Raw genomic sequence first — 24,274 nt, 5'->3', positions numbered from 1 at the left:
ATCAGAGAGACCTTTAGAGGAGAGAGGTTGAAAACTTGTCACCAAGATGATAAAAATGGTACAACAACGGACCAAAAATGACTTTAAAAGTACAGTTAAAAGCTGATAAAAGCATATCTCTGACGTCATCGAATACTTCATAGATTGGTGTNGGGGGAGGGGAGGGAGAATCCGCTGCCCCGGCCAATCTCCGCCATCCAAGACACAAGTAAATAACAGAAAGCAGATAGGACACGACAATATGGTAATGATGGGAGAAAGTGCCTTTTGCGTTTACCGAAGGAGGATGCACATTGTTTTATATGCATGGGGAAACTCGTGGAATTTTGAAGAGCCCAGATTCCTTTTGTCGTTGGTTGGCCGGTTAAGCTTCAATGGTGCAAATATGGGCATTTTGATTGGAAACTGGGCCTCTTTGCCGAACATGAAGGAAGGGCCAGAGGAGAAATTGCATTCCTGACCCAGTTTCCCCCTCCTTCTTTACCCAACATCTTTCGAAAGGAGGAGCGGTGCCAGTATTGTATAAATTTTTGATCACCATCGATCCTCTTTTACATTCATCCATTCAGGCGGGATTTTGGACTGTTCAGCTCACGGCATTCCTAGCCCCAGGATCATCTGGCAAACAGCTGATGGGCAACATCTTGTGGAGACCACGTTGCGGGAAGTCTTGCCGCAGAACCATTCGTTATGGTTTAGACCGTTTCCAATGCCCGAGTTCAAGCCCGAGATCCATCACAAGTCTTACAGGTGCTTGGCCGTCAGTGAAAGTGGGACCACCGTTTCCAGGACGGTCAAAGTCAAAGCAGGTCAGAATGGGCACTTTTCTTTTGGGCTCTTGATGCTAGGGGAAATGTCGGTCCATATTCGTCTTGACCTTGAACTGGGCACAATCGTACTTGAGAATCAGTTGGGAGGGTTTATAAGGAGTCATTAAGTAAACGCAATATATAAATGGATATTTTAGAGGTTTTCTTTTTATCAGTCAGTTCCCCCTACCTCCAAAATTGAGCTGGAGCCAGATCATGGTTCATCTATTGCAAGATTAAAAAAGATTTTGTGCAATAGATATATTCTTAAAAATCAGATTTTAAGTATGCTTGAGTACAACCAGAAAGCAATGTACTTTGCAAGTCTGAGCAGATAGTTATGTGTAGGTAACAAATGAACTAGTAAACTAATGTTTTTTTCAATAATATTGATCTTCATCCTACTGATATTCCTTGAAAAATTGTAGTTCGCTTTGCGTCTCTAAATGTTTCTTTAATATTCATACATCATCAAATAATTCAGTCTGGACTTGCTCTCAATTTCTAAGCTCAGTCCAATACATGCATACCAAACGAACGCCAGTCTTTCGAATGTTATGCAATTTAGTCTAGTGAACCACTTTTTTCGTATGCTGGGACCTGGCACACCAACATGGCTGAGGTTGTCGTATATCATCTTTTTGTGGCTTCTCCTGGAACCCCTCTTTTTGTCTTTTATTACACTCTGAGCAACCAACGCTGAGCAGCCAGCTACATAGATATGAATAGACGAGCAGGAAAAGAATGTGGAAGATACCCAGGAAACATGAGAACAGAGCGGACAGCTCCCAAGTTTACATTACATGGCTGTTCGGTAACCTATAGCAGAGACGAATCCCCACCTGGGATTGATCGGAAATATCATATCATAAATAAGAGTTTGAAGAGTGTATGAAAGTTCTTTTGTCAAGACTGCTAGTTTTGCATCTTGTGCATTAATCGTTCCTTTGTGATTATTGTGAATTATAATATCATAATCCGGTCGCTCAGATACCAGGGAAACAAGAGGAGGGGAAAGTGCACCTGAAAAGCCTTCTACGTCTTCTTTGTCTTTTATCCTTCAATGCAACCCAATTCCCATCCGAACAGTGAATAATCTTGGTTGTCTTTGTGCCTGGTCTTCTTCGTCAACCTAATCTTTCTTTTACGTACCTTTGAGACCTTGAGTGTCTCTTTTCTCATTGGAGACAAAGGAAAGCACTTTCATCATTTTGTCGAAATAGAAATATGCTTCAAATGCTGCCATTCATTTTCGTTTGCAGTGCTTCGACCCGATCTCAATGTCCAAGTCAAGGCTGAGACCATCTCGCCCGGAAATTCGGCCTTACTACGCTGTGAAATGAATCGAGATGCCAAAGAATACACCCAAGTTTGGGAGTGGCACAAAGATGGCTCCAAAGTGGCTGGACGAGATTGGAGTGGGATCCCAAGAACCATGGGTGGGTTATCTCATTATTTCCAGAGTTGCTACTTCGGGTCCTTGATTAATAGCCCTTTGGCACCTATTCCAGCCTCCTCTCGATATCTGATGCTTCCGAAGGACGGCCATCTCGTGGTTTTACGGGCGGATCTTCGAGATACCTTGAATTCCTACCGATGTGTCATCAAGAACATGTTAAGCAACGATGAGATCCTAAGTGCAGCCTTCAACATCGAAGTAGAGAGTAAGTTCGAATAGTTTCCTTTGAAGCCTTCAAGACCAAAGGCAGAAATTCGTGAACACTTCCACTTCAGAGAGTTGACCCACATTTTGAAGACAGTACATATGATAAGCTCAAGGGATCACTTGATGGCCATAATAATGAAAGAAGCTCTCGGAATCCTCCCCCAGATTGTCGCACATCCTCCGTTCCAGTTCACTAGATCCCAACCAACCAAGAACCATCGTTTGCGTGGACAGTTACTAAGAAAAGTTAGTTACTGCGGTCACTCTCATGGGGGCAGCAATTGTCATAGCCAAAGGCCAACCAACAACTGACGGACGAACTGGTCCTAAAAAAAAGTTGGTTGGTCACTCAGATGAGAAAAAGTAGATCCCAGTTCATTCCAAAGCTGGATCTTGTATTTCTTTTCCCGCGCAACTCGTTGGACAGCCTTTGAAACCAAGTCTGCAGTGAAGCTTTATCAACCCAGAGGTTTTGTTTGCTTTCATTCTTGGCCTCCTGTTGGAACATGGTATCTATCCACTGACACTTTGGCTATGGGTGTGTTGTTTGGGTGGAAGAGGGGAGAGAGGGAGGGACGGAGGGATAGCCATGTCCTTCTTTGCACAGATTTGTCTTGGTTGCCAGGGTCTGTTGCTCTGGTAGAAGACTAGAAAGCCAGCTATTTTTCACTTGTATTTTCTCCTTCCTTGTTTGCAGGCTCCACCACCCAAAGCCGCCCTAAATTACTCTTAGGCTCCGCAACGACCAAGGATCTCCGTTATGTCGAGGTTGGCCATGGGCAAGATGCCCTGATTCCTTGCTTCACCACCGGCTCCCCGCCACCATTAACGAGGTACGACGTGTTCTTATTGGCACCCACGCCATACTTGCACTCATTCCACAGGGCCAAACAATGCCTCCTGAATGTAGTGTAATTAAAGCGATCGCTTGTGAAAATTGCAGAATGGTATAATACTTATTATAGTACGTCTAGCCAAGGAGATTTCTAACTAAAAGAGTGGATAACGACAGAGCCATGTATGCTTTTTGGCAGTGCTCTTTTCGAAGGATGCCTTAATGGTGTATATTTAAGTGCATAAGTTCAAAGCAAAAGCAGGTACTTGATCAAATGACTTTGAAATATACGTGCATATCAGAAACTACAGAACAATTCAATTTTGTCAAAATGTGTCGAAAATCACTTACGTGAGGCATATTTTTTTTTATCAAGTTCATAACCTTAAGCTGTACAATGGCATATCTGGCAATTCAGAAAAGGACTGATAAATTGTAAAAAATGCAGTCGTTTGTCACGTTCAATACTCCACTTGGTTTATGTAATTAGAACAATCGTTTTAAGAAAGAAAAATGAAGCTGTCCTGTAATGACACATTCACTGACTGATATAAAAAAAATAGATTCCATTCTTTTTGGGGGATTCAGGGATTTGACACGCCAACATCGTTTTTGCACCTCTTTTTCCGTTGGAAGCATTTCTTTTGGCCAGGTCTCGTCTACGTAGTTGACTTGAAGGCATCGTCATTTTACTATGCAAATTGCCTCTCTCACACTTACGAGTTCGCCCAAAGTGGGTTGAGCCAAGACTTGTAGAGCCGTTTCCAAGGTTCCTCTGGCCTTGGTAAGTTAAAGTATGAATTATGGTTGATGAGGTATGAAATTGTCAAGCTAGGGGGTTTTACGACCAAGTTCACGGGAGGCTTCCTCTTCGTCGACTCATCTTCTTCGCCAGTCACTGTGTTCCCGTGAACACAGGTGATTGGTTTGTGAGGAAATACTGATCGTGGTAAATCCCTCGAATACGTGGGCCATTAAGTGTTCCATTAATTAGTGGATGACAAAAATGCCTCGCAATCTCGAGCCAACAGTTTTGTTGTTGTTGTTGTTGTTGTTCTTGTTCTTGTTGCAAGTCTATACTAACACCGTGCTATCAAGGATGATGCGCTGCGAAGCAAAGCAAAATGGTCCAAGCGCCGTAAATGCATTCAAGGCCAATCTCACAGACTACTAGTCCTCTATCCTTGGCCTCTTGACATTCTCCATTCTCTCAAGAAGAACCTTCATGATGGAACCAGAACTTGACAATGAGTACGAACATGCCAATAGCATTGTTCCACCATAGTCCGTAGGAACAAGTAGGTGAATAAGGAATAGCAAACAGAGGAAGGAAGAGCTCGTTCGTAGTTCCCAGGTTTAAGGATGCAGCCCTCGTCTTGAGTGGATGTTCGAATACCAATGCTAACTCCAAGTCGACGGACTACGTACTCACACTGTAGTGTGTGTGTATATTGGAGAAAGTTACGCGTTTCCCAATACATTGTGATCTATAAGAGAGAGAGCAAGAGAGAGAGAGAAGCAGAAAGACGTGTGGTAGACAGAGGACATAGAAAGGGGCACACATTCAAATGCACATATTCCATTTACTCCTCATTGAAATTCACTGGCTTGAGCGAGCTGGAAAATTGCCTCCACTTGAAGGGGCCCTCAAATCATTTCTGAACTGGTTATATTGCTCTTTTTTTGGAAGATCATCGACGAATGTGTCTGCCATGTCAGTGAAATACTCTTGTTCCTTTTATCCATGAAAAGAACGTTCATTTCAAGCTGGCAGGATTTCTTCACACTTACGCCGAATTGGGCCTCCATTCTCGAGGGCTTTCATCTCTCGTTCCTTTCTAAAGAATTTCTGAGACTAGATTTTCTTTTTCAACCGAGTCCTCATCTGCTCCCTCTTCTGTATAGAATCCAAATCCCAGCCCCTAAAACCTTTAAATTCCTGATATTTGTTGAACTCCTCAAATGCTCTCCATTCAAGAGAGTCTCTGTCTGGTGTTCGGATGTGGAACTGCTCAGCAGTCCTATGAAGCAAGGCTATATCCTTTGGTTAATCTATTTCACTTTATAATTGTCTTCCCATTTTCTCTCAGCTAATGAGGATGACTTCGAAAGGGTGCGAAGAATTCAAGGGTTGCTTCGTCCCTTCTTCGTTGTGTTCCACTTTGAGTTGGACCGTTGGCACAACAGTCTCTTTCCTCGCAAGGATCATAAACTGGTTTGTGTCAGGAAATAAAGACACAGCTTGAGTACCTTCATAAAAGAGGGGACTGGAAGCCCAAGACGAACGGGAATTCCCTTGTTGGCTTGTGTGTTTTCCTCTCCCGTTTTTTGGGTTCTGGGCGGGGCAGGATCTTGTGAGATACCCGTACATAAACAAATGCGGAAGTCGTCTTCCAAGTGGAACATAATTGAGCTTAGATGGACTCGGTTTGCTCTAGGGGCGTGGGTTGGTAGTCGTTGGTTTAATTTTGGCACGTTGGCATTCTTTCAAGCCCGGAGTGTGTATCTTTTCCATTACAGAAGGACCTCCAAATTGAACAAGGACCAAGTGGACCTTGAGAGTTAGAAGTCGTTAAATGTTACCAATGTTTCTCAATGACATGATTGTACGTGGTTTGCGCCTTCTTTGTTCATGGCGTGACAAGACGACAAATTGAAAACTTTTCCCCCGCTATTTCGCTGCCCTTCACCGGGTTCCTTCTTTTGTTCCAGTTGGTTCCAAGAGGCCCATCACCATTTACTACAACCATTGCCATCGAACCCGCGATTCCAAGAGATTGGGGGAGCTCTCATCGTCAAAAATGTGAAATCCACCGATTTTGGGAGCTACAGGTAATATTGAGGGACTCACTCATAGGTACATAGGAAAATTACTCTTTAATGCAAGGTCATGTTTTTTTAAAGATTTTATATTTCTAATTCTATTTTTGATTTGGTTTTTCACGGGCTTTTCTCACCGCTACAGGGAATGTAATCCTCAGTACTATGAAAATGAAAGCTTATAATTCGTCTACTTATTACCTTTCAATCTTTATATGATATTTGGTCTACCAACGAGTTTGAGTTGGCAGACCGAGCTAGTCCTTGAATGTTTTAGTTCGATTTTCTCCTATCCCTTTAGTGAGGGATTTTTTTTTCATGTTTGCACTTCATGCATTCCGTTTTGACAACAAGTTTATGCGTGAAAGATGATGTTTTCTTACCTGCCACAGCATTATTACAAGCTGAAAATCTGTACTGTTGGCGTCTTATATTTGATGGTCTCATGTTGGACTTAGCCTTGCTGGCAGAAAACATCTATGTGTGCCCATTAAATACGTTGTTGAACTCAACTACTGTCTCTAGAGTGGAACTCATACCAAAGACACGACCCAGTTTTTTCTCCTCTTCAAAGGGTTAGGATTTCTTTTCTTGCCAAGGAGTACGTACCAACCCCATAACGACGAGCTATTGAAACAGATCCATCTGTGAACAAAAGCAGGTATATACAGGATAAAGTAGGAAGCACGAAGCGTATCCAAGGCTTCTTTTTACCCGCGGTCAAGAGCAACAAAGTTGGGAATACCTTCCGTGATCCGCAATGGATGAAACATAAATTGAAAGCATTGCCTCATTAAAGGATCCTTTTCTTGGGCACAAAAATATCGGGTTTCGGGAGGATTGGAAAAGGGCTATTAGGAGGATACGGAGAGAGACTTCAAAGAGCAGGGGGCTCTGGGTTGGTTCAAGCCTTAGAGTGGGAGGGACTAGCTATAAGAGCCCAAAACATGAAGTAGTAGTAATAGTAGATCGAGTTGAGCGTGAGGGTTGAGAATGATCAAGTTACCTTTTATCCAAGCACCAATATTGAGCCCGTCAAAAGACGAGGATGAGAGCAGACACGATCCAGCAAGTTTTACCTTCAATATAATAATGCCTGTCGAGGTGGAAGAATATTGACTTTGGGATCAGGAGTTTTCTTCCACAGGGACCTATATTGAGGTCATGACTCATGAGCGTAGGATATTTGGGACGACAGAGAATACGAACTTGAATGCATTTTATGCAAGCTCCTTGAGCGTGAAGAGATGAAAAAGCTCGTACATACAGCCAATGTTCTAAAAGCTCTTAAAATTTCCTGACAAGTCCAAGGGTTATGACGAAGGACGTGTCAGGATGAGTAATTGTCACACCACTGATGAAGCCCCCCCCCGTTTGTGCTGCAAGTGGAACGAACATAAAGTGGAACATTCTTAAACTCTATTGGGTTTCGCCGCATTCACTTTTCTCATTTAGCTGAATCATCTTCATTCAAAGTCTGAAGTACGGTTCTTTCCTCATGTCATGCTACATTTGATGGCCGATAAAAAGAGGCAAGTGGAAGCTCACATGATACATCTCTGATGTTTTCAATGGCCCGACGACAAAAGTCTCCTCTGGCATCACTCTTCTTAGCATTGCTTATCATTGCAACCGTACATATAGTATCACACACAGAGTAGCAAAACATTCACCAAACCGTCGTTACACAATGGCGGCCCAGCCCTGCTTTTTTGTTGTATCCACGTGGGATCTTTGTAATGGCTCTTAAGGCTTTTATATTGGCCCTGGAACCATTCCATGGGTATTGCTCGCCTCCACGATTTCTTACTTGATACATCCATTCCCGTTCCTGTATGGACACATATCTGGTGGTGTTTAACCAAGTTTTCAGCACATTCTTCTTCTTCGCCTTTAGATGTGTCTCCCGCAATCCCAATGGAGAGACTTCGACCAGTTTCCACTTGATACCTCTGAAGCCCAAGGTTTTTGGCATGGAACTGGTTCCAGATCTCCAAGTGGCTAACTTGGGCTCTCAAGCCAAATTTCGATGTCGGATCTTTGCCAAAACGCCAAAGAAGTCTGGAGCCAATTTGGAACCCGGCGAGATTAACGATTATTACGCAAGAAATGCCACTCAGGGAGGTAAGCTAGTCTACTGCAATTCAATTTGGTCGGGGACTAGGTCTTCAATTAGGAAAGAGTGTGAGATCACACTTGAAGGGGGAAGGAGAATGCAGGATTCAGGGCTTGGGGTTCATCTGTCTTCATGATGGGCGAGCATTACTCAACAAGTTCATTTGCGAAAAGTAGCATTATTCATTTGTCATGATGCACTGTATATCTCAGCCCTTGAGCGGTGAGCGCTTGTTGAGGAGATGGTTGGTGTAGCAGTAATAAAAGTAGTGCGAGAGAAGGAAGGAGGCCATTGTGCCAATAGGAACCACTCTCCAATCCCAAAGTGATCCATCATTTAATCTTCCTCCTTCCTTCTTCTTTGGCTATATATTCTTCGTCTGTTTCCCCCATTTACTAATAGACTCGAGAGGGATCCAGCAAACATTATTGGAGACTTCCCAACTGCTACTTACTTTCAGAACAACAACAACAACAACAACAGCAGCAGCAGCAGGCGTCACAGCAGATATTGAGCGGCCCCATCACATGGTTGAAAGATGGTCGCCCCATCCATTCTCTTCCACGGGTTCGCTCTCTTGGGACGGTGAACAATCAGAAGCGGAACGAGGCCTCAATCGTGATCAGTAACGTCCAAATCGAAGATGCGGGCATTTATCAATGCTTCAGCCGGGATGCCAATGGCAAGGAATTGCAATCCTCAGCAGAACTTCGCATGGGAGGTGAGTCCTGTCGAACTCTATTGAGCTCAAATCTGGGATATATCTATCAAGGATCCGTTTTTGGGACTTGTTTCTATCGCTAATCGCCCTTGAACACTTTTTTGCTAGCCGTGCACAAACCTCCATCTGATCTGGAATATCGAAAACTGAATAAAATGTCACTATATATTGAAAACTACCCGCAATGAATATTCAATTGACCTCGAATTGCATTCAACTTTCTATGTCTTGAGCAAATTATTAACTACATTCGTGACAAGATACTCAAGAGTGTGGTTGGATGTACTTTTTGGCATACAACAACATTACTCCAGGGTTCTTGGACTTGTTGGCAAGTCGAAGTCAACGATTCAAATTTCGTGCCGATCGTATATTATTTATCTTCTTCTGCTCAATGCATGAATGACTCAATCAATTCCCAAATCGCGCTCTGTCTCTATCTTTTAGACGCGGGACCTAGATTTTTATACACGTTCATTGACCAAACTCTTCAACCGGGACCGACTGTCTCGCTAAAATGCAGTGCAGCGGGCAACCCAACACCCAATATCAAATGGACTTTAGATGGATTCCCGTTGCCAGATTCCGAGAGGTAAGCCATAAATTTGCTTGCTTACCACGTTACGAACCGCCGAACACGCATCTCGAAATCTGTTTCATTGAAAAGAATTGAGTTTAATCGCAGATCGCTGAACTCTTTTTGTACTACCTCTCCCATAAAGGGAAAAAGGAACCATAAATCCTTATTCAAGTTTCCGAGACGTCCAAAAACGAATTCCCTTGTTTTCTTTAATCTCGAGTGGAACATAACCTTGAGTTCTCGCCAGGAAATCGAAAATGTCAATCGACTTGAGAGTGGCTCGCTCTCCAGCTTAATTGAAGGGAACTCACTGGGTTCCTTTATTGACTTCAATGGATGGATGTAATTGGATTGAATCTATTCACAAGACCCTGATCACGTCTCAATCATTGGAAACGAAGCCATCATTGCCTTAAATTGGGGTCACTTTGGTGCTTTTCAACCACGCAACTCAACTTGAGTGAGCGAGGAAGAGAGCACTTTTTTGGTTGGCCTCCCTTTCAGACAAAGTAATTGGATCCTGTACAACAGAAGGGGCTATTTCTTTCCCAGTCCTAATCGAACTTGGCATCTCTTGTCATACGAACCAAGGGGAAAAAGTATAATTTGGTGTCAAAAATGTAACACTACTTTCTTGGGGGGATGCGTCTTACAGGTTCATGATTGGGCAATATGTCGATTCCCGGGGTGACGTCATTTCTCATCTTAACATTACACAAACTCGGATCGAAGATGGAGGTCGATACTTCTGTGAAGCCTACAACAGGTAAAGGCTATCTTTGGAATTGAAATCTTCGTTTTCAAGTCTATGTACATATCCGGTCCTCTTCTCAGAAACGAGACCGTGTTCCTACCGTAGAGGGTGCAATCTGGCTTAATATCTTTATTTATTACCCCATTCTAGAGCTGGATCCGTGAGTCACTCTGCACGACTCAATGTGTACGGTGCACCGTTCATCCGCAGATTTCCAACACCCTTGAGAGCCATTGAAGGAAAACCCTTCCTCATGATTTGCCCGGCAGCAGGGTTCCCAATTGAAGAAATCACGTGGACCAAAGGTAAACAAGTGTGCCAGTATTACCCGTATGGAGCAGACTCAGCTCTTCCTCGTCCACAAGGCAGGAAAAATAGAGGGAAAGAAAGGTTATTTGTTGCCAGTTGACAGCAAATTCGTCTGGCGTTATTCTTGAGATGAATGCACTTGATTTGGATCCACAGAAAGGCCATGCATTAGGTAATTGCTTCGTCTGAATAGAGGACAAACTTGGCCATTCCTTGATCATTACCACGGTGTTTGTCTCCACGAAATGACCTTCTTCCTCAAGAGTGTGACCACCAAGGACTTCCAGAAGTGACCACTTCATTAATCCCCTCGAGCTTGCCCCTTCTTCGCTCGCTCACAACGAGTCCCAAGTCGGGTCCCAAGGCTAGGTTCTCGGGTCCCTCTTTTACTCGAGAAGACCTTGACCAATAAATTCATAAGGCTACACTGCATTTGCAGTCAAAGATTGTCCCTGGCCTCATAGTTGACTTGTGTCCTCCTTTCTTAACAATTAAGTGTTGGCTATGTGCTAAGTATTGGAAGAATTCAGGCCGGGTTTGCGGCTAGAATATCGAGGTTCGATGTCCTTAGAGTTTGTCATCGCCTAGTCGTGGAGCTCGATGTGAAAGTGAGGAAGTCATAGAATAGTATCAACAAACCCAGAATGCTCGACGTATCCTGATAATGGGACTTGCGGTCATAAGGGGAAAATATATTCTGACTCCATTCCCGAACCATTCAGTCAGTCAGTTGGTCGGTTAGGATGGTTGGTTAATGGTACATGGCTCTCTAGCGAGTCGAAGGAAGGCTCTAGAGACCGACACTTCTTGCGGAAGCCTGAGTCCTGATTTTCATGCATAGACACATTCCGTAGGCAGAGGAGAAATGAATGGCTAGAAACTGCTTGGAGTTAGTTGTTGGCCATGAATCCTGGACATTCACTAAAATGGGTCCCTTTCTCTTGTTTAGATGGGCGGACCCTCATTCGAAGTCCGGATTTGCGGGTATTCCCCAACAACGGCACTCTCATCGTCAATTCCGTGTCAAGGTCAAGAGATGAAGGCTTCTACACTTGCCGGGCTCGAAACCGACAGGGCCAGGGAGCTGAGGGATCTACTAACCTCAAAGTGATTGGTAAGCTGTCGGGCTAAAGGTCACATAAATACAATTCAAATTCCAGTTAACACTGAACAAGATCGACCTACCAGTATATTCTAACGTTCTACATATATATCTGTATGATAAAGGCAGAATGTTCAAAAACCAACTAATCCCGCTCTTACAGTTTCACCTCAAATCCTCCCCTTTAATGTCCCCTCTCGCCTTCAACGCGGCGACCGTCTCTCCCTCACTTGTACCGTGTTCAAAGGCAATCAACCCCTAGACCTCTCTTGGCTGGTGAACGGTAACCCGTTCCAAGATCCCTCCCTCAAATCCATCCGGATTGACGAGTTCACCTCCATGCTCTCCATTCCTTCCCTCAGCCACACCCACAACGGCAATTACTCTTGCTTAGCCGTGAACGATGCCGGACAGAGCTCCTACAGCCAACCCATCACTGTTCACGGTAACCGCCAGTTGCTGGCCGTCTCTGTTTCAGATTGCTTTTTTGTTTTCAGTTCCACCTGAAATAGTCCCTTTCCCCACCTCCTCTCAAGTCGTACAGAGAGAAGGCTTCCGTACCCGGCTGCTTTGCGGACTGGCCCGGGGTGACCTTCCCATCACTTTCCGCTGGCTCAAGGACGGATCGGCTTCAGTCAAGCCTTCGGCCTTGGTCCAGATCACCTCTGTAGACGATTTCTCTTCTCTGCTCACGTTTGTTAGTCTTCAGTCTCACCATTCCGGCAACTACACGTGCGTGGCTGAAAACTCGGCGGGTCGGGCAGAGTTCACTGCTCAGCTCACAGTAAAAGGTACTTTTGGCCCAGGCCTAACCTTCCAAGTTCTAACCATTGGCTACCTTAACGATCAAATCGAAGATAATAATCACTTGAATAACTCAATATCTACCTACTACAACAACAACTACTACTACAACAAACACCCTTCGTCAAGCCCGAGTTCACAGCAGGTCACTAAAGTTGCCAGGGAGTCTCACTTTTCCTCATCAAGTAGCACCACAATACTTCACTAATAGCAGCACCGACACTCATTTGCGGAGATTGGTCTTCGATCTTTTCACCCCGGTCGAAGGACTGATTCTTCCGTGAAGGCTGTAGATGACGGGAAAGGGTCTTTGTCCACGGGAAAAAGCTTTGTTATATTGTCTGTTTGCAAATTTGGGGTGTCACAAGCAATATTAGTTCTCCTTTAAGAGGACCCATTTTTTTCATTTCCCGTGACCTCTGCGGACAAAGGCCTCTCTTCGGTCGATCTAACAGCCACATCAAGCACCAAATATATGTTAGCTACAGTAACAAATTGGCTTGAACTCTCGGACTAGCAAGTGCAAGAGCCAGGCTGGCAAATTTCCTAGTACAAAAGACCACTTAAGACCATCTGCCAAGATCCAATGTACGCTCGGAGTGTGCCAGCCTTTTTCTTCCCGTACGCCTCTCAAAATTCGTCCTGTTGTACTTTCCACTACAAGTTGGATAACTGGAATCGCCTCCAGTACACTATCTCTTTGTCGTGTAATATGTCCTGGATCACAATCATGTCGTCTAAAATTGGAGTCACTTCACTCTCTTCAGTTGACGTATCGATGTATTCGGTTCTTTTCTCACACTGCCTTTAGCGCTCTTCACTCAATCATCACGATTTCCAGATTTAGTTTCTATTGTGCATGCAACGTCAGGGCCCCACCTGAAGAATTAGAAAACTTCTGTACGTAATCTCACTCTCCCCCATTGGCTTTCTCAAGTTCAAGTTCCACGTGTAACATCAGCGACTTTTTATACCAGTTGTTTGTCGCAATTCTAACCTGGATCCTCATCCCATTCTTCAGTGCCGCCATCTTGGATCTTGAAGCCTCAAAGCCTAGACACAGTGGTTGGGGCGCGGGTGGAGCTACCTTGTCAAGCCAATGGCTCACCTGCAGCCTCCATTGTGTGGAAAAAAGAACTGGGTAAGTTTCCTCCGCACAAAAATTGTATTTTCGTTGGGGAAAAGGGAAGCGTTGATTTTGACTCGAAGAGCCCGTCCACTCTTTTAAGCCCGACCTCGCCAATTCCACTGAGGCTTTGTGTCCGTTCCAAAGAGAATCATTTCTCAAATTATGGCCTCGAAAAGACCAGGGACTGCGTGGGATATGATTATTATACTTGTTCCTCATTCGGCAAGCTTTGGTAGCCAACCAGCTCTCACACTCGCCCACCCTGTCGAGATTCAGGTTGAGGTTAGAACCTCCTGGAAATGAAAGCAAACGAGAGAGAAAAGGCCACATCACAGAAAGCTCTGGTTTTGACTTGATCCAATCCGAGCTCAATGTGGCTTTTACAAATTGGAAAAGTTTCTGGCTTTTCACTCACCCAACGAGTCTGGGTGGCCTTCATATTGGAGTTAATCTTACATAGAAGAGCATTAGATTCAGATCAAACGTTCATACGTTCTTTCTTAAGACTTTTTTACCAAGATGAGTAATGATGATAACAAAAAACGAGACCAAATGAATAGGTACCCGTACATGACAAGACACCCTCGTTACGTCTCGGATAGAAGCTTAAGAAAAAATGTCTGGTACGAGCAATGACACTTCTAACTTCTGCAACGGCAAGTGTTTCCAGAGGGATCTGAAGCCTGCCTGAGGCTAATTTCGACGTTTCTAGCCGCCTTCGCAGCTTTTCTCTTATTTTCGGAAAAGTTTTTCTTCCGTTAATTAGTTCTGCCAGACTCAAAAAGTCTCACAAGCTCGAGAAGGCTGCTAGTTGGATGGCACCCTTAGGCCTCAAGGAATAGAAATGCCTGACTTTTTATGAGAAAAACTAAAGAGGGACCTGATTCTGACGTAGTCCCCCGGTCCTTTGTCCTGGTTTCAAAAGTGGGCTAAAACATGTTCCCTACATGTTTTCCCGTGCAGACATTAGGCTTATTAAACTTCAGGTCTGCAGAAACTTTTAGTCACCGGCATTATCCTTGCAATGAATCTAAAAGAGCAAACGATTAAGTTCGAGTGTTAAAGACTTATCCCAGAAGATGGCATGAAGAGCACAAAACTCATCATGCATACTTCGGCAATGTCGAGATTTTGAGAGCCTTATTAATAATCAATGTCTGTCCTTGGTTCCTTTCAGCTTCTCGGCCAGGGGAATTCCTCGAGCTCTTTCCTGCCTTGTCCTCGGGACCTTTCGCCTCCTCGACTTCCTCTTCTTCGTTGTTGTCATCAACATCCTCATCTTCCATGATCGAGGTGGTTGAGCACACCAACTGGTTTTGGGCACCAAATGGATCCCTCATTTTGGCACGCGCTCAACCCGAAAGAAGTGGCCGGTATCTGTGTCAAGTCTCCAATGGGATTGGACAAGACCTCAATCAAATGGTTACATTCACTGTCAAAGGTGGGTCTTAATTCGATTTATTACTACCCTGCATGCGCCAAACTCACAAGGAAGATTGATGTTGATCCACCAAGGCCGTTTTTAACACTTCGCATCTTATCCAGAGCCAAAATAAGGGGCACCTTATGGGTTTCACTCGAAATTCCCCTTCTTGAAAATGTCATTTTTTGGATGTTTCTCGTCCAATGCACTACAAAGGGGACTGACAATCATCAGGTTCTACCCCAAAGCAGTTCCATATCTCTCGACAGCTCCTCCCCAAATCATATTAGGCTCGAAGCAAGGCGTGGTGAGCACTTTTGCTGGATCCAGGACCGCCCAACTGGAATGCGAAGCCAAGGGGGACAAACCCATTTCTGTCACTTGGAACAAGGTAAATCCAAAATGATCCTGACAAATGGAACTCAAAACAGAATGAGAAGGGGAGAACATTTCACACAAGTGATGTGTGGGAGTCTAGTGTACAAATACACATTCCATAACCTCATTATTTTGATGGAACCTATGCGGTGTTCCAGTTTACTCTGACCTTTCAAGCAGCATCTGAGTGGAGCTCGCTATTGCTGCACCTTTTTTGTACCATGAAGCGTCACACTTTTGAGCAAGGAGGGAAAAAAATAATAATAGGAACGAGTAGAAAGGTTCACTCTTTTTTTGGATGCTGCTCTTGAACCAACTTGTTCCGTCTTTGACAGAATGGTCAAAATCTGATGTCAAAGAACACCGAGCGCCGTTATTCCATGGAGACACTGACGACGGCCTTGGGTGTCAAATCCGTGTTAACACTTCGACAGGTTATTAAGGAGGATGAGGACAAGTACAGCTGCCATATGAAGAACCCTTATGGCGAGGACATTGGAGAAATGTTCCTTCTAGTGCAAGGTAAAAAAGGGTCTTGGATACAAGTGAGTAAATATTAGGGACTTTCACCTAAATGACATATCCCTTCTCCAGAGCCCCCTTCTCCTCCAGTGGGTCTTCAAGTGGGCCAGGTGAAGAGTGATAGTGTCCATCTGGTGTGGTCCATAGCATCCAAGGTCGTGGCATCTCATCTCGGAGTGGCAAATGTCCAAAACTTGCCCATCACTAAGTTCATCATCGATATTTCTCCAGTCAATGGTAAAGTTTCGTTCACGTTTGCTCAGCCAAAAAGATAGTCAGCCTTGTCTACCTACCAACCCATTAGATCCATCGATAGAAGGTAGAACGGAAGGGGATATCATCAATTTTGTTCATTGTGCCGTGAAGGTCTGCTCATTCTTCCAAATATTTGACGTTGCTTGCTCGAGCTTCTGGCCTTAAACTCTTGGGATGTGGCTGTCACTCAGACTTTATTTTCTCAATTGAACGAAATAAAGGAACCATCCAGTGCCGCAAGAGCTCTTGGCTAGCCTAGTCCTGGCATTCGTCCAATAAACGACTCCTCTTTTCGTTCACAGTCCCGTGGGACTCGATTGGAAGTGGGCCTACTTCTATTGAAGGCGTTGTCAGAAGGCTCACTGAAGATGGAGGCCACCGCACATCGGCTTCCATCCTCAATTTGAGGCCGTATGTCGAGTACAAGGCACGGATTATGGCCGAAAACGCCTTGGGCGTAGGCAAGCCCAGCCCGGATATCAAGGTAAGCTAACCCACAGCAGAAAGAAAGAGAGGGAGAGAGAGAGAGAGGGCAGCCAAAGACTCTATTTTCCAAGTGTCAGATGTAATCTGATTTGGAGCATGAAGGATTAGACGGGAATTGGAAATCTATGAAAAGCGACGAAGAAAACTGGCTCTAGGTTTGATCTAAAAAAATGTGGACTGTTTCCTCTTCAGTTTCGAACCTTGGGATCGGCACCCGAGGGACAAGTGCGTGATGTTCGTGTGAAATCGACCCATCCGATGATGTTCTTTCTTCAGTGGGAAGATCCAGAGACCCATACGTGGAATGGTCCACTAACAGCCTACAAAATTGGTTGGAAAAAAGCGCAACAAACGTGAGTCGCAAGAACTTTTCTCTCTCAATCGATCTCTTCAGTTTGAGAAAACCCTTCTTGAAACCTTCGACAATGTTCCTTCTTACAGCGATAAGACCTATAATTGGACTGAAATCGAACGTCACGACACTTCAGACTTGAAAGTGACACTCAAGGATCTGACAGCCTTCACTCAATACGAAATTATAATTCAAGCCATCAACGACTTCGGGATTGGGCCCAAGAAGACCGTGGTCTCGAGAACCCAATCCGATGGTAAAGAACCTCATTCCGCCGGATAATGGCGCACTTGAATCTATTGATTTTGTTTGTGCTCCAGTCCCTCTTGAGGCTCCTTCGCACATCAAATGTAGGTCAGCCAGCTCGACCAGCATCGAGATATCTTGGAAGCCTTTAGAACCAGATGAGGTCCGCGGAGATTTGGTCCAATACAACATTCACTACCAAGACACAGAAACGGGAACGCCGGAAAAAGGTTGTGAAGAATAAATAATGATGTGGTTCCACGAAAACACACATTCCGTTCTCCTCTCGTAGTGTCTACGCCATTTGCCGGAATCTTCACCGTGGATGAAAAGACCGCAAGTCGATTGGAGAAAGGCGTCCATTTGGAGGGGTTGACCCCCAATCGCAATTATAGTCTCCTCCTGAGTGGACAAACATCTCGAGGGGAAGGACCGATTTCTCAACCAACGACTTTTTGTCTGACCTTGGTTGATGGTACGTGGGGCTTAAAATCTATGTACCCAAAGAGATGTATCGGAACTTAGGAGCCGTCCAAAAACCCCGTTTTCAATTTTGTTGGAGAGGCGCTTTTCTTTATCTCCGCTTGTTGCCCAATTGTTTCCTTGCGAACGCTAAGCTCATTCTTAACGGGAAAATCCTCAGAAATGGTGGGTGGGCTCTCTTAAGTTCCAACAAACCAGAAAAAGCAAAAGGCTTCACTTATCTTGTTCCATGGGGAAATGGGTCTCCGTTTACCGGCAACATATCAGATTCTAACATAAGGAAACAAATCTTCTCAGATTTTTTGAAGATGTGACATCCAAACCAAAATCACGTCTGCTTTCTCTTGAGATGTAGAAAATAGGCATATTTAGAAAAGTCATTTATTTGAGCAGGGTATTGAAGGGTCAGAGATGGCCTTTGTTATGGAAGAAATTGGTTTATGATTCCTTTGTTTCATCGTTAACCCCCTCATCACAAATAGAAAGGGGAAAGTCAGTCCCCTATAAAACGGAACAAAAAGTGGGGTTGCCGGGACAAATCCTCCACAAGTTCTTTCCGGACAGTAATGACGAACAAATAATGATTTGGATGATGCGGGAGTAAAGGGCAAGAAGGGGTCAAATATTTGGTAAGACGAGCTAGTGCGAACATTGACCCCACAAGCCAACTACACAATATCTCCCCAAATCTCACATCTCTCATTCTGTTGCAGTTCCAAAGCCGCCCGAGGCTCTGAAAATATTGAGAAAATCTAGTACATCGGTGGTTTTATCTTGGTTGCCACCATCTGGATTAAATCGAGAACGCCTTTCCCACTATACCATCTACCAAAAGTACGTTCAAACCCCTCTTAGCCTGCGACCAAGAATCAAAACTATTCCGCAGATATGGCCGAAGGACAAACCATGAAATGGTCAAGCACTTTGAAGTCATATTGCCTTTAAACGTTAAAAATCTAGTAGAGTGAAAACTTTGAACATCGCCCCCTCTTTGTTTGGGTTACATGAGGATAAACAGTTGAGAAAAGCTCTAAGAAAATTTCGTAATCACTTTTACAATTGTAAGATGTTAATGGTCCTCTGCAAGAGTTAACGCTATTGTGTCAGACTTCTGAAACAAAATGTTTCAATTAAGGGAAGAATACCTTGTCAATGAGTGACATTTTGTGGCGTACTAAAGTAGTATCGAATTTATTTACAGTAAAGCACACGTATTCTGCGAAGAAGTAGCTAGTCATTGTTAAATGTATGCATCTTTATGGCTATAAATTTGCGTCAATTAATATGAAAGTATAGACAAGTGCAATGTTTTGAAATAAATCAATCGAACGAGGTCAAACCAACCTATTCGCTCGATTGTCGGCACCAAAAGAGGCAAAGAGCACTTTATCGCCCCAATTGAAATGGACCATGGGGTTTGAAGATATAGACAAATATGCAGAAAAATTAAGTAGTGATCCTTTGTAAAACAAAGATAATTATTCTTTTGGAACTTAAATTTTGAATATGAAGTTGATTCACTTTTTTCTTCAGATTACTCTGCCATGTGCGGTATTAGATTGGTCCTTCGTCTGTGGGTGTCAGTAGCGTTTGAACGCTTTCTTTATGTTGTTCCTTCACCATCCTGACAACTGAGGGATTTTTTACATTTAGGAATTAGCCGATATGACTATCATAAATATCAAGATGCTGAACCTTTAAAAAAGCTCACAGTTTTTCGAGTGACACTCATTTGATATTGCACCCCTCACAACCTTATCTCATTTTCATAAACTTTACCCTTGGGTTTCTGCAGTTGCAACACTGACGAAAAAGAAAATGTTCAGTCTTCATGAGGAAATATGAAGCCTTTTATTGTTAAAATAACTATTCAATATCAAGCTCTGTACCTATATATACTCAATATCTATAATGTAATCTTATTTCGCTCTCTAAAAATGACAAAAATGGCTATAAACATTACAGTTAAACCCAACATTTACATCCAATCAAAGAGTCTTACCCCTACGTAGGTTCCGTAAAAACGGCAAAGTTGAGCTTCTCCCAACCACTGTACCAACCACCACCACTCATTACGAGATTAGAGGCTTGGATCGCACCGTTTTCCACACATTTTGGATCACGGCCACCAATGAGATCGGAGAGGGGGATCCCTCTGAAATACAAGGAACTCGTCTCGTGGAATTGGATGGCAGGAGTGAGTATTTATTCCCTGTAGGAAAGTTAACCATAACCGAACTCCAACGAAAACGCTTGATTCTTGAATTGATAGGCATTGTGTTGCTGTCTTTGAATCAAACTCTGACCGTAATCAAGTCTCACACGGCCATTTTGCCCTGCGAGTTTCTACGCAACGAGCGCGAGCAAAACCAGTATCACAGATTATGGATGAAAGATCAATCTGTTTTGAGCGGGAGTTCAAACAGGATTTGGTCTGTTCGAGATGAACTCAGGATCAGAGATACTCGACAAAGGGATTCCGGGAATTACTCGTGCACCGTCAATAATCCAAATGGCGGAGACAGTGTTTTCTATGAAGTTGTCATTCAGGGTAAATATATCATGTTATTCCTTAACACATGTCTATCAAATGTTTTCCCTTACAGACGTCCCTGACTCGCCAGAAATTCACATAACCTCCCTGGATCCTAATTCCATCTCTCTGGAGCTTCGCATTGCTCAAGAGTTGCATTCTCTTCCCTTGATCTCTTGCACTGTCTTTTACAAACAAATGTATGGAAGTCTCAGCCAAAAGATCATTCCTGGTCGTCAGATTCATAACATTCACCTGAGAGACCTGCAATGCGGGCGAACCTACCAGATTTATGCCAGATGCACCAATCGTCTTGGCCATGGCAGCATGTCCAAGCAAGTGAGCCGCAGGACTTTGGGCCAAAAACCAGAAGTTCCCAACCAGGACTTTCTGCATCCTAGTAATGAGTCGGTACGACTCGATTTATATCGTTGGAACTCTGAGGAATGCCCGGTCAGTTACTTCGTGGTGGAGTACAAACTGGTTGAGGCAAGTTTGGGCCGGATTGAGCGGATGTAATGGTTCCTTTATTGACAAATGACATGCTTTTCAGGACCAAGATTGGACCTTGGTATCAAATAATTTGCAATTGATAACGAGGAGATTTTCTATCCGCCAACTTCAGCCGGAGCAGAATTACCAGATCCGAGTCCGAGCCAACAATGCCGCTGGATCGTCCGAGAATTTGTATAGCTTTCAAACAATCTCGCCAAAAGATAAAGGAGAACGATTGGGATCTGGATCGTCTTTGGACGATTCCAGGATCAAATTGGAGGACCAAGTTGTTCTCATTGTCCCCGTGGTCATTGGTGCTCTCCTCGTGATTGTGCTCATCATTCTCGTCGTTGTGTTCATTAAGAAACGTACGGATGGATCCTCAAAGATCTTGAGCACCGATAACGGAACCCCGAAACCGTCGTCCATTCCAGGTTCGTTTTCGAGGAAAGGGGTTTTCCTTCAGTCCGAGGAGCATTTGGCAGCCTCGTCCAACTACCAGGATTCTTTCAACTCCATGGCCAAACTTCCGGACCCCAATCTTCCTCCTCCTGAGGCCATTTACGCAGCTCCAGGCCCTTCCATGTACCAACAAATATCTGGTGATACAACAACACCCTCAACCTTGAGCAAGATTCCAGGTCGGTGGTCCGTTCATTCTATGGTAGTACTCGTAGATATGAAACGAAACACTCCATTTATGCACCGTTCCATAAAGTTCGAGCCATATAATGTGATATCTAAAGTACAAATATCTCTCTCGTCTACACAGAAAACCCGGAGGACATCTTTCCATATGCGACCTTTGTCCTCCCTGAGGGTGTGCATCCATCTCAAGTGGTCCCACATACTGGAACGTTGGGTCGTGTGAATCTCGTTCACGGAACGGTGGGTCGCATGGACTCGTTAGTGCTCCATCAGAACCCAACTTTACCGCTCTCGGATGCCAACAGCAAATCGGTACTGGTTCCGAGAACGAGCCACATTATAGCTGGGTCATTTTTAACAGCCGTGTGTTTTATTTTTTCGTTTTTTATAGAGTGCTAGTAATAACTACTCTTCAGTTCATCGGCCGAAGCGAAGAAAGAAGCGCTTGAGCCGCCAACCCTCCAAAGCAGTTGAGGAAAGCGATTCGGATTGTCTTCCTCCAACGAAGAGGAACGAAATCGGTTCCAAATTGGATTTCTCTCATTGGGATCCATCTCCGAAGAAGCCGTTCCGACCTCAGCATCAAGTTCAAATTATTCAGAGTAAATTGCCCATCTTTTTCATATTTTCATAAACCCACGGAATGCTAAAATGCTAACACCATTTCAGATTATGCGAAACGTCATGGACGAAGTCAGTATGATCCGGATTCCACGAGTTTTTCGTCGGAGAGCGGCGAGAGTTCGCCTGATTGCGGTCGATCCCCTCTAGCCACGCCCATTTCTGAGGAAGAGCGTATATTCATCAAACAAAATAACGGTCAATTTATGGCTCTCAAACCCTCTCAAGTGATGATGCACACCCATCGAAGTCATTTACAAGAAAATCCCCAATTCTCGCCCATTCGAGGGCAAAATGACGCCCTCTATGAACTCTCCGAGACCGAATCCAGTGAATTTCAACATCAAGGCGTGACCTCGTTTCAAAACTAAAAGCACATGCCATCATTCTGTTTTTCTTTTGTGCATTCCTGTGATAGAGTGGACACACATATCGGAGAATTGAGGGAAAAACCATTCATGGATTTTGCTCTTTTAATCAATCTATCGTTTTTGCGTACTTTTGATAAGTGTCTCCATTAACATTTGATATCAAGACAAGCTTTTTCAATAAATCTCATTCATACTTATCTCCCTTTACGACTCAAATTTCAATCAAAATTTGTCTGCCGACAGAATGCTTCGATCAACTTTGCTCCTCATATTATTTTCGTGGTCAAAAGCTGACAATTTGGGTGAGTTCAAGAATAAATGAACTGTTTGTAAGTGATACTAGTAGAGTACTCGCAATCTAGGACGATACGGATTTGACGGTACTTGGAGTACTTGGGAGCTTTGCGAAGAGCATGAACCTGAGGAAATTGCCTCTTTGTTTCCGGATCTCGTTCCCTTTGCCAACACAAGATGGCTCCGTCGTCGAGTCTGCCAAATCTATGGCGATTTAAAACTCAATTCGAATGACACTATATGTTCCACAAAAATCAATGGCAATGGATCACAACCTATCGTAGTAGACGAGGATGGCCAATACTTGCAATATGAACCGTGTGAAGGTGACATTAATTGGACTTCTAAATAATGGTTATAATTTTAGAAGCACTTTTTTCCAGTGGATTATGAGCCTTGGCCGTTTCATTGTTTCGATCATTGTTCCAAATCCTGTAATGTCGGAACTTGTGAAATCCGGCGACGATGTCAGTTACAGGATGACCTATATCGTATTGTGAATGACGAAGAATGTTCCCATTTGGGTCCAACGTCCAAAATGTCCGACTGTAACATGCTTCCATGTGACACCGGTAAAATTTGAGTGAAATAGATTGCAGCCAAAGATTTTCATCTGATTTTGAGTTTGAAATTACTATCATTAGTTTGCCCTTGGCAGGAGACGCACATCAGCGCCTCTGGTGAATTCGATTGCCAATGTGGTTGTTCAGCTGAATGTCCCAATAATCAAAGTGGTAAATAAATCAATCCATATGATCAACTAAGGATTGCATAAGACAACTCAGCTCCACAGCTTCCGTTTGTAGTTATTGTGCTCGATGGCATTATGTTGATTGGAGTGAAGAGATCAGCTTTGAGATTCAACTTGTAACCGAGTTGTATCCACTGAAATGGATCGGGATTGGATTTTCGAGAGGAACAAAAATGGTAAATGTATATGTTCAATGGAATTGAGGTTGCATCGTGTTTGTTCTTGAAGTTTGCGCTGAAATTATCTCTTGAGAAAAGAGCACAAATGCTTTTGTCGCCGTGTTTTGGAACAGTTGGAACACCAGAACCGAAGTTGCGGCTTCGAACTAATAGAGCTCAAGGCTGAATTCAAGCCAAAAGGGCTTGCAAGTCAAAAGGAATGCTAATCATTGCCAAACTTAGGTACCGCAAGAAGTAGGGATGCTAAATGCAGAGTCATCTCCTCGGCAAATGAAAATGTTGTCACTACAATAAATCATTGAAATGATATAGAGGTTTTGCTATTCAGAAATGAAACAATAGCTAATTAAGCTTTATGAACTCCTTATTTTAGTCTGATGGAGTTCGAGCAATCATTGGATATATTTTTGAAAACTCATCCGCTATGCACAATCAAATGAAGGAAGTCCTCTTTGAAGGGTAAGCGAGTAATTCATAATGGAACCACGGTACTCGAATTTATGAATTGTGTGGCAATGGAACACACTCCGTAATAATGTCACATGATGACATCAACATTCATTATGACAGTACTGTGTCCTCTTTCGAACAC

The 24,274-nt window shown here is 43.7% G+C and overlaps 2 protein-coding genes across 3 annotated transcripts in view; both read left to right on the top strand.

Moving 5' to 3' along the window:
- Positions 1-22,655, top strand: part of LOC131877016 (cell adhesion molecule Dscam2-like) — a 30,932-nt gene extending 8,277 nt beyond the window's left edge. The window contains exons 4-34 of the mRNA XM_059222571.1: positions 570-809; positions 2,072-2,248; positions 2,321-2,473; positions 3,173-3,308; positions 6,023-6,142; positions 8,028-8,254; positions 8,707-8,967; positions 9,415-9,559; positions 10,203-10,313; positions 10,452-10,606; positions 11,560-11,724; positions 12,210-12,503; positions 13,538-13,657; positions 14,823-15,086; positions 15,338-15,459; positions 15,782-15,968; positions 16,041-16,205; positions 16,526-16,707; positions 16,902-17,062; positions 17,151-17,317; positions 17,382-17,537; positions 17,600-17,782; positions 18,504-18,624; positions 19,803-19,987; positions 20,063-20,341; positions 20,397-20,812; positions 20,877-21,186; positions 21,253-21,459; positions 21,591-21,778; positions 21,858-22,068; positions 22,136-22,655. Coding sequence (XP_059078554.1) covers positions 570-809; positions 2,072-2,248; positions 2,321-2,473; positions 3,173-3,308; positions 6,023-6,142; positions 8,028-8,254; positions 8,707-8,967; positions 9,415-9,559; positions 10,203-10,313; positions 10,452-10,606; positions 11,560-11,724; positions 12,210-12,503; positions 13,538-13,657; positions 14,823-15,086; positions 15,338-15,459; positions 15,782-15,968; positions 16,041-16,205; positions 16,526-16,707; positions 16,902-17,062; positions 17,151-17,317; positions 17,382-17,537; positions 17,600-17,782; positions 18,504-18,624; positions 19,803-19,987; positions 20,063-20,341; positions 20,397-20,812; positions 20,877-21,186; positions 21,253-21,459; positions 21,591-21,778; positions 21,858-22,068; positions 22,136-22,458 — 6,131 coding nt within the window. The 3' untranslated portion in view covers positions 22,459-22,655. The remainder of the gene's footprint in view (positions 1-569; positions 810-2,071; positions 2,249-2,320; positions 2,474-3,172; positions 3,309-6,022; positions 6,143-8,027; positions 8,255-8,706; positions 8,968-9,414; positions 9,560-10,202; positions 10,314-10,451; positions 10,607-11,559; positions 11,725-12,209; positions 12,504-13,537; positions 13,658-14,822; positions 15,087-15,337; positions 15,460-15,781; positions 15,969-16,040; positions 16,206-16,525; positions 16,708-16,901; positions 17,063-17,150; positions 17,318-17,381; positions 17,538-17,599; positions 17,783-18,503; positions 18,625-19,802; positions 19,988-20,062; positions 20,342-20,396; positions 20,813-20,876; positions 21,187-21,252; positions 21,460-21,590; positions 21,779-21,857; positions 22,069-22,135) is intronic.
- The window catches only part of LOC131877019 (uncharacterized), a 13,034-nt gene continuing 11,386 nt past the window's right edge, over positions 22,627-24,274 (top strand). Inside the window, exons 1-6 of one of the 2 annotated variants that reach the window (XM_059222575.1) lie at positions 22,627-22,760; positions 22,821-23,078; positions 23,136-23,324; positions 23,397-23,486; positions 23,546-23,679; positions 24,056-24,141. In XM_059222575.1, the coding sequence (XP_059078558.1) occupies positions 22,703-22,760; positions 22,821-23,078; positions 23,136-23,324; positions 23,397-23,486; positions 23,546-23,679; positions 24,056-24,141 (815 nt within the window). In that variant the 5' untranslated portion in view covers positions 22,627-22,702. Of the gene's footprint in view, positions 22,761-22,820; positions 23,079-23,135; positions 23,325-23,396; positions 23,487-23,545; positions 23,680-24,055; positions 24,142-24,274 lie in introns of those variants that run through there. The other variant, XM_059222577.1, reaches the window with a different exon arrangement.

Source organism: Tigriopus californicus, chromosome 2 (assembly GCF_007210705.1).
Source record: "Tigriopus californicus strain San Diego chromosome 2, Tcal_SD_v2.1, whole genome shotgun sequence".
In the NCBI taxonomy this organism is placed as follows: Eukaryota; Metazoa; Arthropoda; class Copepoda; order Harpacticoida; family Harpacticidae; genus Tigriopus; species Tigriopus californicus.
This window is presented reverse-complemented; position numbering and strand designations above follow the sequence as displayed.